This window comes from Charadrius vociferus, unplaced genomic scaffold (genome assembly GCF_000708025.1).
Source record: "Charadrius vociferus isolate BGI_N301 unplaced genomic scaffold, ASM70802v2 scaffold176, whole genome shotgun sequence".
Lineage (NCBI taxonomy): Eukaryota > Metazoa > Chordata > Aves > Charadriiformes > Charadriidae > Charadrius > Charadrius vociferus.
In genome coordinates, this window is record NW_009648961.1 from 1,641,748 (window position 1) to 1,657,008 (window position 15,261).

Consider the following 15,261-nt stretch of genomic DNA (forward strand, 5'->3'; position numbering starts at 1 on the left):
AACCGCTTACTCAATACATAGGTTTTAGGCTGTGTATATGTAGACATAGTCCCTTTTTTTTTGTCTACCTGTTTCACAGTATAAATGTTTTTTCACAAGTCTGAAAAGTCTAAACTTCAGCTATTTTGAGCATATGTTTATGACTTGCTGATTATTTGTCCCTGTGCCTTTTCTGAAATCTGATGGGGGAAACCCTGTTTTTAGTTATTTTACAACTTTGTTGACAGTTTGTGCTATAACAGCTATGATATGATTGGGTTTGTGCCAAGTTGGGAAGTTCTGAGTGGAAACTTGTAGCCTTCTGTTTATAAAAGCCTGGATTTCTCTTTTACACACATGCTCTTCTTCTATGGGAGGAAGGATTTTCTGTGATCCATAAAAAAATCATAAGCTTTGCTTTGAAAGCTGATGTCATTGATGGATAAAATACCGGGAAAGAAAAAAAAAAAATAAATGAGGGATCCCAGGAGAAGATTGAGGCCCAGGATCAATAGTGGGACGACTCAGCCATGGCTGTAGCACAACACGTGATGATATATTCCTCTTCCCCTGATGTTCCCTTATGTTCAGTCCCTGATACATCCATTCCTAGATGCTAGAAAGAAAAATGACCTTTCAAAACTGAAAGTGAGAATTGCCAATTTCATCCATTTCTTCAGTGGTGAACAATTTCCCCTAATACTTCTGCCCTTATTTCTTATTTATGTCTCAAAATCTATTGTATCTATTCTGTAATATGCTGTATGTTAACAAAATTTCCTAGTCCAGAACTGAAGAAAGGCAGTAGGGATTTTCTCTCCACTGTTTTTCAGTGAGAATGATGCTAAGCACTGTTTTGGTTATGAAGCCAACCTCTTAGTGAAATATGCTATTATTTAATCGTCATTATGTTTAGTATATAAATGAACTGTTTTTATTGGACAATGCATATATATAAACACGTAAAATTATACACGCAGCCCCATGCATATTTCATCTGGGAGATTCCCATGCCTGCAACTTACTGAGAGCAAACTGATTCTTCACTTCTCAAGAGCCGCTTTCCAAGTTTCCAGAGATCCAAGTATCTGAATGGCTGTACCAAGAATGTAAGAAAGAGTATGTGATCTCAGTCCCATTTGGAGTGCACGGGTATCCACATCGTAACAAACACGGATGTCTGCAGTATTTGTTTCTAAACCTCATCTAGAATTGAGCAAATGGATTTGATTTTTTTCCACAGGCAGAAAGGAAAGCACTATGAAAGGGGTGCATTTAAAAAGGCAAAGGGTGTCAAGTCAGGGGTTTTTAATGTGCTCTTCAGCGCATAGAATGACATTTCATAGATGGTTTTCAAGTACCCAGGTAAAACTAAATTCCATTCAACATGAAGTATTTCTCATGAGAAAGCGCGCTGTCTCTTCCTTCTCCCACTCTGGTCCCCCTGGAAATTTCAGTAGGAAGCGAGGTTAAAGTCTTGCAAACGCGGGGAAAAACCACGCTTTGTACTTTGTAAGGCATTAATGGCTCTTGATTCTTCAAAATGTAAAACATGTTTTGCTTCCCAGCAAAATCCTGTAGTGTCTGTTTGGAAAAAGGAACAATTGTGTTTCTAAAATGATGTCTCCTAAATTGAATATTCCATTTATCCTTTTTCACCACTCTTGGTATTTCTGGGTGTTTTTTTCTTGTTGTTTTAACAAGTGGTTCTTATTTGGTGTAATTTCTTTAAGAATTAGGAGGAAGAGAGAAGAACGCTGAACTGGAAGTTGAAATCTGGGGTTGCTGGGTTTATTACAGATGCCTATGCAGTGACAGCCCCTAGTGTGCATGTGCGTGAGTGTGTGTGTGTATGTGTGCGCCCGCGCGTTTTTAAATAAAAAGGAAAGCAGAGGTTTGCTCATTTGTTTGCCTATTGTGAAGCTGTCCTGCACCTTTCTGCTCCTTTGTACTGGGGTGAAGGCTGCTGAATGGAGGCCTTGTGCCATTTGTTGATTTTAAACCTCACTGTTAATCCACAGGAACCTGCTGGTGTGCGCAGCAGGAGAGCTGTGTGACAAGTGGAAATCTGGGCGGGGGGGGAGCGCGGGGGGTCACAGGGGATAATAATCATTCAGCAATCAGCCTTTGTCACCCTTAAGCCTAATTGTTACCCTCTGCTGGTAACCACATTGAAGTGCTGGCCTTTTAAGTGTTTCTTGATTTTTTTTTTTTTTTTTTTTTTTACTTGGCACAGGCTTACGATAAGATCGTTTATTGCTGGGTTTACATCGTATCAGGTTTGCTGAGGTTTGTTTTATTAGGCCCGCTGAATTTTCTGCGTCCCCTTAAAATAATTCAGGAAAGTCCAAAGCAATGGAAGGGGCTGAATGGAAACAGCGCGGTTGTTAACAAATTCCCCTCTGTCAGGAGCTGGGCTAAAAACAGACAGAAAGCTTTTCCTGCTCTGCAAACCAGCTGCTGGCCGGGGTCTGCGGGTGAGCGGTAGCGCCGATGATGGGGAGACTGGGCTGTCTGAACAGCCCTTGGCCAGTGGCGGCAAGGGGGTGTTCAAGCTCCTGTGGGGTGTTACGGAGGACAGCTTCGCCTGCCCCTTTGCCCCCGGAGCGCCTGCCTGCTTTCAGGTATGCATAGAACTGAAGGTGTGAGGGTGGCTGGAGCAAATTGGACTGGTGCTAAACTCAGGAGAGGGGGAGAGGAGAATTAAAGCATTTAAAAACAATAAAGAAAAACCTTTTAAGGTGGGATTTCTCTTCTAGCAGTCGGGAACTGGTTCTTCAACTTTCCCCGCCAGTTACACATGCTGAAGTCGGTATTGCACTCTCTGGTGTTTTCCTTGAAGAACATAGCGTAGAAGCTGCTATAGTAGCTAAAATCAAGCCTGAATCTAAGGCTTTGCAATGAGCAAGTATCTATAGGTGTGAAGTAATCCTGTGCTGTGGGGTGGTTGATGGCAAGGGGGAGGTTGTTTGGCTGCTGCCCCTGCCCCTGTGTGATGGGTGCTGTATTAGGCCATTAACTAGGACTTCTTGAGCTTGTATAGGGATGAAAATCCCCAGGTTGCCGGTACAGGCTTTGGAGCTACTCTTGATCGAATACGCTTTCCTTCTAACCCGTGGGACACAACATGCCTGCAGCAGATGCAGCAAATGCGCTGTGTGCTATGACCTGAGAGCCGGTGTTTGAAAGTTGTGCCAGTAGTAGTGATGGTAAATCCAGGGTTGTTACGGGAGTCTGATTACACAGCGTGATTACAATCTTACTGAAAGTCAGTCTTCCACCTGGCACAGTATTTCATCAACAGGCTTGAGAATACACCTCCGAGGAGGATGAATGTTTTGACCACTTTGTGCTTGCTACTCTTTTACTGTAAAATGGGGTCGTTTATTTAGCAGGTTTGTGTTTGTGTGTTTCCCCATGTTCCAGTGGTATGATTCCTGGCTGGTGTGTCACTCCACTCCTTGGATTTCTTTACAAGCAGCGCAGGTCATAGTGGTACCTGTGCGGGCTGGAGGATATGAACATCAAGAAGGTTTAACTAGTAAAAACTTCTGATCAAAAAAAAAACGGCGCTCAACTGTTGTATTTTCACCCTTCTGTGATGCAGATTTAATTGTAATTACTGAGTCAAGTTAATAATTCTGTTACAACTGTTGTTGCAGGACATGTCTCAGGAAGGCTATGGAACCAGATCTCAACCCCCTATGGCCCCAGGAAAGCCTAACCATGAAGACTTGAATCTAATCCAGCAGGAAAGACCATCGAGCTTACCAGTAAGAAACTAATTTTTGTTTCAGTATTTTATAATGAAAGCACTTTACGTGGGATTTCATTGCATCTAGGATGAGTGGATGAGAAATGTTGAAAGAGGAAGAAGTATTGAATGAGATTGATCACAAACTGTTGAGAACAGACAGCTTGTATTTGAGTGGACTTAGCTTAGGCTTGTTTTGGTTCAAAATAGCACTATTTATGCGCATGCATGTTTTGTGCTTGTGCACATGTGTATTTGCATAGAGGAAACTGATATTTTTAGGGTTTTTTTTTAGCTTTAGGAATTCCATACTTGCACAAAACAATCTGGTGAGGAAGAGTTTTTTTTTTTTCTGCCCTTTTTGAAGATTTCAGTTGATTCTGGTTTAGAATACTGCCGCCAGGAGTTATTTGCTCCAGACCCGGAGCATTAGTAATGAGTTTGACATGTTAATTCTGCTACTGTCTATTACTACAGAAACGCAGAAGTGGGAACGGTAGTGATGCTTGGGCTAGGTTGATCTTTTGGTTAGAATATCATTTTGGACTACCGTTTCTTATTTTTTTCTGAGCTCTGCGCATACTGCTGTAGGGGAAACAGCACAAATTAATATACTTTATAAAGACATTGCAACTACTTGCATTTTTTAAGGTCTTATTTCACCATAATGGGCAAAGTACTCCTTGGCCCTGTCTCTGTGTGCCTGTGTTGGTTTGGGGATTTTCTTGTTTGTTGGTAGTAAACCAGCATGAATTCAAACCAACTAGAATATGTTCAGCTTAAATTGTGAAAACTGTTTATAAATTATGTGACCTCTGGCTTGGAATTATGTATTGTAACATATAGGATATTTCCTGCAGTTCACTGGGCATGTATTCATTTCCAGTTGGCAGAGGGATCTCTCTGAAGAATTTACCTTATCAAGACACCAAATGTATTTGTGAAATCTGGTAGTATGCTGTATATTTCACCTCTGGCACATGGCACTATTGTCAGCCCCTAAAAATAGGGCAATAAACATCTTCATAGCATTTTGAAGTTATATCTTTGGCACCTAAGAGAGTATATGTGCCACAAATTCTTTACATGACGCCTGAGATGTGCATGTCTCAGGAGAAGCTATGGAAAACGGTGTGAGAAGAGAGAGCCATTTGCTCTGAACTAGTATTAATTTGACAGTTTTTCAGGAAACGTTTTTTTAGAAGACTAATATCTCTGAACAGGTCTCAAGAATGAATGCTGGCAATTACCTTAAAAATAGTAGCTGCTGTGGACATTGAACTGTTTTGGCAACAGCTACCTACTTTAAAAAGCAGCAATATTAAAAGGGAATTTTTAGCTCCCAGTTTTTCGTGAACGGTGTTTATTAGGGTAGAGGGAAGTAAAGTTATTTATCATTTAATGTTCTGCTAATTTGCCTGTGGTTTTTCTTAAACAATTGTCCTACTTTTAATCCATTCTCTGTCCTGCCTCCATCATCATGATATCTAAGCAGACTATTGGGTATTATCTGTGTCCCTGAGTGTTTGGTATATTTAGTAGCTCATTATTATTCTAGGTATGAGTAAGCTGGTACTATTAACAGTGAATGTTAACCATTTTGGACACATAGCTTAAACTCTAAGTTGGTCCCAAATGCTGTTATTGAGACACTTCATTATTGAAGAGCTGTGATACATGACCAGAGAGCCCTTCATGTCATAGAATCATGAAATGGTTTGAGTTGACTCAAAAACCCCGCTGTTTGGATATAGAGGACAACAGGAGGTATTATCATTTTGTATTTTATTTTGGTTTGGGTTTGGGTTTTTTGTTGTTTTTTGTTTGGTTGGTTGGTTGGTTTTTTTGTTTCATGTTTCAAATTTAAAAACAACTGCAACCCTTCATATTTGGTGACAAAGCCTTTTTTAGTAGTGTGAGCAAGCTCCCCATCATCTTACTTCAAAGGAAAATGTCTTAGAAATTAGGAAAAATCCATACATTCAAAAAAGTACAGTGAACACGATAAATGCTATAATACAACTATTTGGGGTATGGATGGCTGGACCGTATAAACATGGGGTATTTTTTTCCCCTGGGGCAAGAGAGTTCTGTATTCAGTTTTGGATTGCTTAAGAAGACCTGTGATCACTATGCCTCGTTCAGTATTCCTAGTGATAGTGTTATTTTGGGATGCTAAATATGGCTCCTTAAGCTTGTTTTCAAGATAATGCTGTTCTTGAGGATAGCCAGTAAGTTGTCTTTGTACAGTGAAGCTTGAAATGATAGCAGTGGTGTTACGCTTTTAATAAAATTTGGTTATGTTTTGTTTCATGGTATTCTGGTATTTATACAATTTGCCCGTTATCTTTTTATTTCTTAAGGGCATTGTGTAAAATCAGAGCAGCTACGTAGCAAGCTTATACAAGTGTCTAAAAAACAACAAAAGCGATGTAATACTAAATGGTGAATAGTGTTCTCTGATGTGGCTTTGAAAAAAGAGTTTCCCTTTGATGGATTTGAAGAGGAGCTGGCCACTTTCTGTGGCACTGAATGCTGGCTTGTGTCATCCTTTGGGGGAGTTTTTTCAGCAGGTTTGTGTCACAGTAAGCGCAGCTAAACAGCTCAATAGTTGTTCCGTTTCCTTCACACATTGTATATAAAAGTCCTGGCCTGAACGTTCCCATAAAGTTCAAAGCGGACAAATTTGTAATGTGGGTTGGTAACAAATGGCTACAAACAAAATATGGCTTTATTAGCTACTTCTAATGGCCTGTCAGGTTCTATACAATGCTTGCTTTCCTTCTCCTAACTGCTCTGATATCTGGAGGGTTTGACCTGTGGGTCTCTGACCATGTGGAGTCACTGAGAGCCCAAATGAAAAGTTGCACAGAATAGTGCTCCAAGCACTTTTGTTGGGGTCACAATTAGAAGAAAATCTCAAGCGTTTGAGAAAACATGGGAGTTGGGTACTCTGTGAAGGAAAGGAAGTCATAAACACAAACTGTTCCCTATTAGAGTGGAGGAATAAAGGGAGAGAAGCCTGAATGAAATTGTCTGGGGAACAGCTACTACAGAATATATTTATCGAGACTTAAGGGATAATAGCAAAATACACATTTCTGCTATTGTGAGAAAGCTGGAGCAGACTTACAGGAAAAAGCTTCCAAATGATAGATCTGCAAATTTGTTGTTGCAGTAAAGGAGCTTGTGTCAGCAGTGGACTGTGTGTGCCTGTGAAGTCTAATCCTTTATTTTGTCTTTAATGAGTAATTTTGTAAATGTTCACGTTGGATTGTGTTGATAGAATGAAGAGCAGAAAACATAAATTAATTTAATATTTTTTTATTGGCATGAGTATGAAAGTCATTTCAGATAGGCATTGGTGGTTTTGCTATTACTTTACTTTGTTTTATAAGGTCCTTTTTTGCCCAGTGTCAGGTGTGCTTGTTTGAGGTGTGAGGTCAAATGGCTACCCAGCTGACAGAAGACAGTTCACTTCTTTTTGTAAGGAAAGTTTTCTGCCAGTTTACCTCCCTGAGCTGTTTAACGCAGTCAGTGAGTGCAAGCCTGAAGGAGCGAGCACGCATGGCTGGAGGCTGCAGGGAAGGTGGGCTCGCGGCAGCCCTCAGCTGCATCCGTGTGAGCCGTGGGGAATCATGGCCTGAGTCTTACAACTTGGCTCAGGTTCATCTTGTGCTGACTGGAGGTCATGCAGTGTCGAAGGGGGAAGGTTGTTGAGTTGAGGGAATCAGTGTTTTACTAGGTCACTCAGAACTCCATGGGTTAACTCTACGACATCACTTATTCACTGGGTCTTTTCATGGCGGCAGAGCAATTTCTATACAAAAAAAATAATAGCCAGCAACGGAGGTAGAGTGCCACTTGTATCTTGTGCAGTGCCATGACCTCAGAAGTTTGTGGTTCTACAACATCTATAGTTGTATGACTTCAGTGTCAGGTAGGTCTGAAATAATACATACTGTTGCCTGGACAGGTGAACTTTTTAAGATGCCAGTTGCCTTGTTTCGTTATGCTTGCTACTGTGGAAAACAGTACATCAGCAATCCCTTCCTGATTTTATTAAGTGGTTCACAGTTCTGGTTTACCTCATTTTAATGAGCCTCTAAAGGAAGTTTCGAGTGCGGGGCAGTCATTCCTCTGGTCAACACACCTTTTTCCTTGTAGGAGGAGGGCACTAAACTAGATTTCAGAGGACCTCTGTGGAGAACTAGCAGTGAACTTAATGCAAGACTAGATGTACTCAGCTCGTGGAACAATATTGTTTCAGATGCATCTTGATTGGCACAGGCTGTGATGAAAATACATGGGATGGTTTGGGAATGCACATTCCCTGTCTCACTTCTAGAATATGAAGTAGCTTGGAAAGTCATCTCAAGCAACGGCGCTCCCTGAATAAATGCCTTTAATGGCTGAAGTCTTAATAAACCAGGAAATGGGTTTCTAGCATAATTTGAGAAACTGTGGTTGAGAGTTAGTAGGAGATACCTCTTCTTTTCTCAGAGGTTAAACTACTGGGACGAGGGACTCTGGTGACATTTATACAGAGCTTAGACCAGTAAGCCCTAATCATGATCAGGGTTGTGGGCACTACCATAATGTAAATATTAATTACCACTGTAGCCCCTCTGGTAAGGAGAAATCAGTACTAAAGGAGATGTAGTGCAGCAACCCTCTTTTTTTTGTAATTGTTGTTGGATTCTTTGCAGGTAAGCAAATTAGAAAGCTTGATCTAAATTTAAGTGTTATTTTAAAAATCCAGTATATTATTAATTCTGATTTGAGAAAGAAGGAGGGAAAAAAAATAATCTGTAAATGGATTCTTGGTAATTCTTGGGAGGCAAATGCAGTTGCTAGTTGATAGATGCATGTATAGTACATAATAGCAATTTTGTCCTGTAGTTCTTAACTTTATTCATGCCTCCATCTGAAAATAACTGTTTGGGAGTATGTTAAACCATGAATAAGAAGGAAACGTGAGTATGTAATAGTTGTGAATTAAATTTTCTGTTGTTTTTACATCAAGTAGGATAAGACTGGTGTGCTTCTTTCCCCCTTTCCTTTCTTTTTTCTGCAGTGTTGTAAAATAACTGAATGATCTTGTTTTCCTTTGTTTGGGTCAAGAAATTTTAGCTGAAAATTGTTACTCTGTGAAAGAAGATTATTGACTCAACAAGCCTTCAATTTTCAGTGAATAACACTCCCACCCTCTAGCTTCAGGAACATGTGGTGCATGCATTCTATTTTAAAGTACAGACTGTAATTTAAAACTGAGGCAGTTTGATGCCCCACTGAACTTTGTTTAAGCCTGGAATAAAAGGAAAAAAGCTTCAAGTTGCAAAGAAGTGACTAAGCTTTCTCAAAGGCTTTTCTTAGCCATTATGCACAGAGTTGGAAAAAGTTGCTATTTTTTCCATGTAATTTTAATTCTAGATCAAGTGCAGTTGCTAGTTTGTTTTTTTTTTTTCTTATTCTGACCATTCCATGTAATAAACCTGTAGTTAGAACAAGTTTCATACAACACGCATGTATAGCGATATCAAGAATATGTATTTGTGTGTTTCTGAGGTGCCAAACACGCTCTGCTGTTGGTGCTGGTGCGCTTACAGATTCTGTACATGGCCCCTGTTTGTATCCCTGTGTTGTTCAGAATAGTGGGTCAAATCCAGTGCGAGCCACTGCAGCGCCACTACATCGATGATGTTATCGAGGGGGATGAACTTGCACTTTGTGTGTGTCTTGGCCCGCTCAGTGTTCATGTGTGTTTTACATTTGACTTCAGTGGAGCCAGGATTTCATGTAGGTGATCATGTAGCTTCATTGTCTGAAAGTCAACTTGTATATTCCGTTTTAAGTCCTGGGTGTATGTTGCCCATATAAGGTTAAACTGAAACATCGAAACCAAAATAGTTGATTCTTGAATTAAGTATTCTTGCTATTAAAATTTGTAATGTGAAGAGAAGGTCCTGTTGTTATTCATTTGTGTTCTGGGCTTTACAGGATTACTTGGTTTTGCTTGATAGATTGGTCATATTTATTTAAAAAACAGTGTTAAGTTGTACTGAAGTATAAAAACTAATTTCACTAAGTACTGTAAAAAAAGACACTTGGCTATTCCATCACCTTTTCCGTTTTTAAAATACTTTACCTTTACAATGTTTACAATATCCCCGTAAAAACAAAATTACTAATTTAGGATCTAAGAAAATTTACAAATACAAAAAGAAGTATTTAGTCTGACCTCTACATGAAATTTATGTGGGAAATCTGCTAAGGGATTATAGATCCCAGTAGTGGTTAAGGTTGCAAAAACTTGTATTTAAATAAGCCAGTGTTGTCCTAAGTGGAATATTAAAGTATTAGTACATTTTTTCCTGCAATGTTTTTTGAAGCCATGAGGAGTTGCGTCAACATACTTTATACCTCCAAATACCAGGACAGTATTGGTGTTGGTTCAAGAATTCAAAAAACTAGATTTAATATGGGTAGTTGAAGCTCCTTCCCCCAACGGCTGCTGCCCCGGTAGCTGGGGCGACTGAACTGTCCTTCTGGTAGCCCCTGAACCGCCAAAGCTTACAGCTTGAAATGAGAGGCAAGCTGAAAGCCCCCAAGGTTACTTTTATACGTAGGGCCGTAAACTGCAGCAGCGCGGGCGCTTCTGCAAGCGTGGCTCAGATGTAGCTGCGGCAGGAACCGCACTAGCTGTCCTTTTAATCTGCCTAAATTTCCAAGTCAGTGCCTTTAGGTTCTGCATTTGGGCATTTCTACTTTAAAATGGTAGGGTTTTTTTGGATTTGGGGTTTACTTTTATTTTTTGAACATTTTACACAGTGTGTGTACACAAATATATTGTGCATGTCTTATCTACTTGGTTATTTGTAAATTTTGAGTTGATGGCATACTATAAATTCCAAAGCTTAATATATTCACCAGTGCATGTCTTTGTTCATGCTTGTGTGAACATTGGGATTACGACGCAGAAAAGTAAGACAAAAGAGCATTACTCACTTGAATACCATTTCAGGAAGTACCTGAGACACTGTAAATGTTTTCTCTTTCTTTTATTTTTACCACAAGTATTGCTGTAAGATAGGAATTATTTTTTTTTCCAGAATGCCTCCTTTACTTGTGCTCGCCAGCCGTTGTGAAGTATGACCTCAGCTTCATAACCTTGACTAAACACAGTAACTCGTTCTGACCAGCAACATTTGAAGCCTAGCAGTAGATACCTTTTCTTTTTCTTATACCATCCGTTCCTGTTTGCTGGGAATGTGTTGGCTTCTGGTGCTATTGTTGCAGCTTTCATGTTAAAAAAAAAAAAAAAAAAAAAAGTTACCAGTCTTTGATGTGAAGCTCACTTCTGAGTGCTCCTGGTCAGCTTGCAGTTTCTGTGTAAGCAGATGTTTGTGCAGTCACGGTCAATAGTGTTAAGATTAGGCCAGGTTTCACAGTGCTTTGTCTGATTGTTTATGGTGTATCCATAATTGCTGGGGATTTTAGGTACTGTCATAGTGCAAAAGGGAAGTGCTTGTAATGTATTATTTGTTTTGTAGTACTACATTGGAACCCTGATAAAGTCAGTCCTGTAGGGTGTGGGATTGTTCACGTTTGCTTTATTTTCTTGAAGTTTGAAACAGGTTTTTAAATTTGTCTCAAATGTGTTTTCTTGAAACCTAATGTCCTGTAACGCTTAAGCCTCTGAAACCTTCCTTCCTTTGCTGAAGCCATACATCTTAGATTTACTATGAAGTCTTCCCTTGAAGACAGCGATTCATGGTGGCTTTTTATAGAATCTGTGCTATATTGTGCTGTATGTGAGAAGTGCTACTGAAGTGTGTTACATGTAAATAGGCTCCATTTTCAATTTACCTTTTAAAAAAAAGAAGTATATGTACACACACTGTAAATGAGGGGGGGTTCTGCATTTTTCTTTGGAAGGCACTATACTTCAACTCACTGCATCCGTTTTCCTTAACGTCATGCAGACTATTCTGTGCCATTTCCCACACAATTCCAAACACAGTTCTGCTCCCACAGGACTTTATAAAGAGGGTCCTGTTTGAATCAGCAATATAATTTCGGGGGATGAGGCATCATAGTGTGTTGAAATAAAGATAGAAAAGCTGATAACTTCAGGGAAAAGCTACTTTCCGTTCCCAGTGTTTAGGCTTTTGATCTCTTTCCTTCCACACAAACAATTGCAGATGACCCTTTTAATCATCTCAACCTGTGAAATGAGACTTATTGTGTCAAATTAGAATTAGGACCTGAATTTTGAGGCACATTTGAATAATTGCATTAGTATAGGAAAATAAGCCGTTCTGGATCATTTATTTCACATCATAGTTAAGTGGCATGAATTTATAACTGAATGTGTGGTGTTGGGTTTGGTTGTTTGTTTTTTTTTTCCCTTCAAGGCGGAAATTCACTTAATAGTTTATCTTCTACCATACTACTGAAGTTATCATTTTGGGAAGTAATATAAAGATAAGCATACATGAGAGTTTTTATTTATATGTTTGCATGTAGTAATACATTATGCATGAGTAAGCTTTAGTAAGGTTTGCTGAATACACAAAGCTTGTCTCGTGCCACAGCATAAGGTGTACACTCACATGTACATTTATAGTATCAGATTATGAATTTTGCCAATGCATTTTGCACAAAAGGTAATGAAAGATATCTAAAACATTATTATTTTTGTTTCTTAAATTGCAAACTACAAAATGGCCAGTGCTTGTTTTTGAAAAGTATGGAAGTAAAGGAACTGGAAGTGATCTGAGATTTTTAGACTCACTTGTTAAAATCAAAATAATTTAGCGAGATTATATAGGTAGATAATAGGGTGTATGGATTAAGTATAGACATGGGCCCTAGTGAACTAATTCATTATGGCACAGCATAAAACTTAATGCAAACTGTTATCTTTTGGGTTTAGACTTTTATAGTGAACTAAAAGCCTTACTGGGTTTTTGTATGATACTGCAGTGGAGGTGGAAGAAAAACTCCAGATTATCTCTTTTCCTTATTTAATTTACAGACCGTGTCAAGATTTTAATAATAGGGCTTAATGAAACGTTCATAAAACCCTAATTTTTTCCAGCCTGTTTATTGTATCGTTAGATGCCTACAGGAAGGTAGGAAAAAAGTGAAGTTGTTCAGTGCAATTTTCAGAACAGTTCTTCAGGATTTATTGAAAGAAGGCTATAAAATTTTAGAATCTATGTTTGTTTTTTTTTTTAATAAATAACATCTCATAGTTGTGGCTTCATTTGGATTCTCTCGTAGTCCATTTTCTCTCCATCTTCATTCCTTTCCTTTGTTTTCCTTGTGCCTTTAAAGAAGACTTAGGAGGACTGTATATACACACCACTGGTGTTTTTAAATGACTGCTGATTCTTCCTTCATGGCTTGTTTAGACATTTTGCCCTGTTGGAAGTCACAGTAACAGCCTTTTTGTTCCCATTCTGAGGTATGACAAAGTACAGGAATTTTCTTGGCTCTGGAAGTCTTTGGCTGTGTCTGGCCAGAGGGTTATTCTGGTGCTTATACCACAGCTCTGTGTGAGGGGGGCCTACAGAGCTGTCTTTCTGCAAAGAAACAGAGGTCAGATACCAGATCGTATGAAATGCTGAGAAACGCACCCATGCACATACTCATATGTCCTTACAAACATTTTAGCTCTTTAATTTTTGCTAGTTAGAACCAGTAATTTCTGGTGCCTGCTTTTTAATGCCTATATTCATAGTAGTACAGGTCAGATTGAAGTCATTCCTGTAAATCCTTTACCTTATTTTTGCCAGAAAAACAAACTTTCCCCTCCTGTATAATAATTTCAATCACTTGACCTCCATTTCCATGGAGATGTGATCAGAGGGCTCTGGTCAGCTAGCCACGCAGGCTAAGAACTATCTTTTGTCACTTATAGTGTGCAGTGAAACTACAGATTTGAAGAGTAATTAAAGGACCTATAGACTAACACTTTTTTTTCCCCCACCACCCACACCCAAGAAAAATGCAACTTGGAATCAAAACATGTTATCAGCTATGCAAGTTTATTTAAAAGAAAAACCAAACAACAAAAAACCAACCTCCTTCTTTAGTCTATAACTTTTAAAATTATTACCTTTCCAGCAGTCTAAGACATTCTGTATACCCTTCTATGTATATTTGAATTTCCCACAGCCTGCTGATTCCAGCGTGCTTAGTTTAGATGACATGGACTCAGTTTTTCAAAAGCTGAATCTCGTAGCCCACAGAACTCATACATTCATGATGAAACAAGTGCAGATCAGGCATCTTATGCTCCTCCACGTTCATTCTGGGCTTAGTGGTTCCGGGTTGTGCTGAGGATCCAGCTCGTGCTTGTGAGCAGTGTGTACCTCGCAGTCTTATCGGGGGTGAGTGACAAAACCTAACAGCAAGTGCTGGCCCGCGTTGTGCCTTGGACTGGGAGAGTGGGGTTCAGGGACACGGTGTGGTGTGCTGCTGCTCACCTGACCGGCGGTGCCCGCAGCCCGCCCAGCTAAAGGGCTGGCATGTGGTCCTAGACTGGGGCATGGGCAGGGGTGCTGTGTTGGTGTTTGCTGGGTAACTAGCATGCTTTGTACTGCTGTGTGTGGGGTTGAGGTCTCTCTGAACACTGCTGGGCTCTGTCAGGTGGGAATGTGCCTTTCTGGTAAGGATACGAAAGCTCACGGTACCTCGTGACCTGGCGAGAGGGAAGCTAAGTGTCTCAGTTTCTGCAGAATGGGGTTAGTTTTCCTTCAGACTAAGTAATAACCAAATTATGGATGTAATGCCATTTAGATTATATATATCTTTCTGTATATATTAACATTAAAAAAAAAAAAAAGTCAAAGTGTTGGGTTCTTCCAAATATGTCTTTTTCTGCAGCTCCTCTATCCCCTTGCTAAGGAGGTGCGTAACCCTCCTAGGTTCTCCTCTCAAAGGGATTTGCAGGGTAACCCGACTTCAGTAAACCAAAAGGGACTGTATTACCTTTATCTTGGTTTCGGCACACGGCTGTGATGCTGTGGGGAACATGGCACCAGGGAGAAGGACTGCACTCCCTCCCAAAGACTCGGTGAAGCTGATTTAAAAAAGCAAAATGCATCCGAGCTTGAATTCATGGTTTCCTGGGCACTGTACTACGGCTAGACTACAAGGCACGCTCTATGGATTGATTTCTAAGTGGATATTTTTGTCACACTTGATAAGGGCATATTGATGAGACAGCGGCATATAAGCTAAGTTAACATCTGTTTTTTCTGTAGTGCTCTTTATTGCCAAGTATCCACATAGCGGCAAAACTGGAAAGTGAGCTTTCTCCTTCCCTGCGAGGGCTTCTCCACTGAACCAATCTCGCAAGTACCCCTACTCTTCTCACGTAGGACGAAAAAGTGACGGCGGCTCCTCTTCTTGTTGTCGTTGGAATGACACTACAACATTAAAAGCGTGTTGATTTTACCAAGCTCAGGTTCTCCCTCCTCCTGGCCGGGCGAAGGGGCTCGGCCTCCCCGGCCCCC

General features: G+C 40.0%; 1 protein-coding gene across 1 annotated transcript in view; it reads left to right on the forward strand.

The window, feature by feature from the left end:
* ARID1B (AT rich interactive domain 1B (SWI1-like)) overlaps nt 1-15,261 on the forward strand; it is a 302,895-nt gene that overhangs the window by 65,748 nt on the left and 221,886 nt on the right. Inside the window, exon 3 of the mRNA XM_009887612.1 lies at nt 3,642-3,752. Coding sequence (XP_009885914.1) covers nt 3,642-3,752 — 111 coding nt within the window. The remainder of the gene's footprint in view (nt 1-3,641; nt 3,753-15,261) is intronic.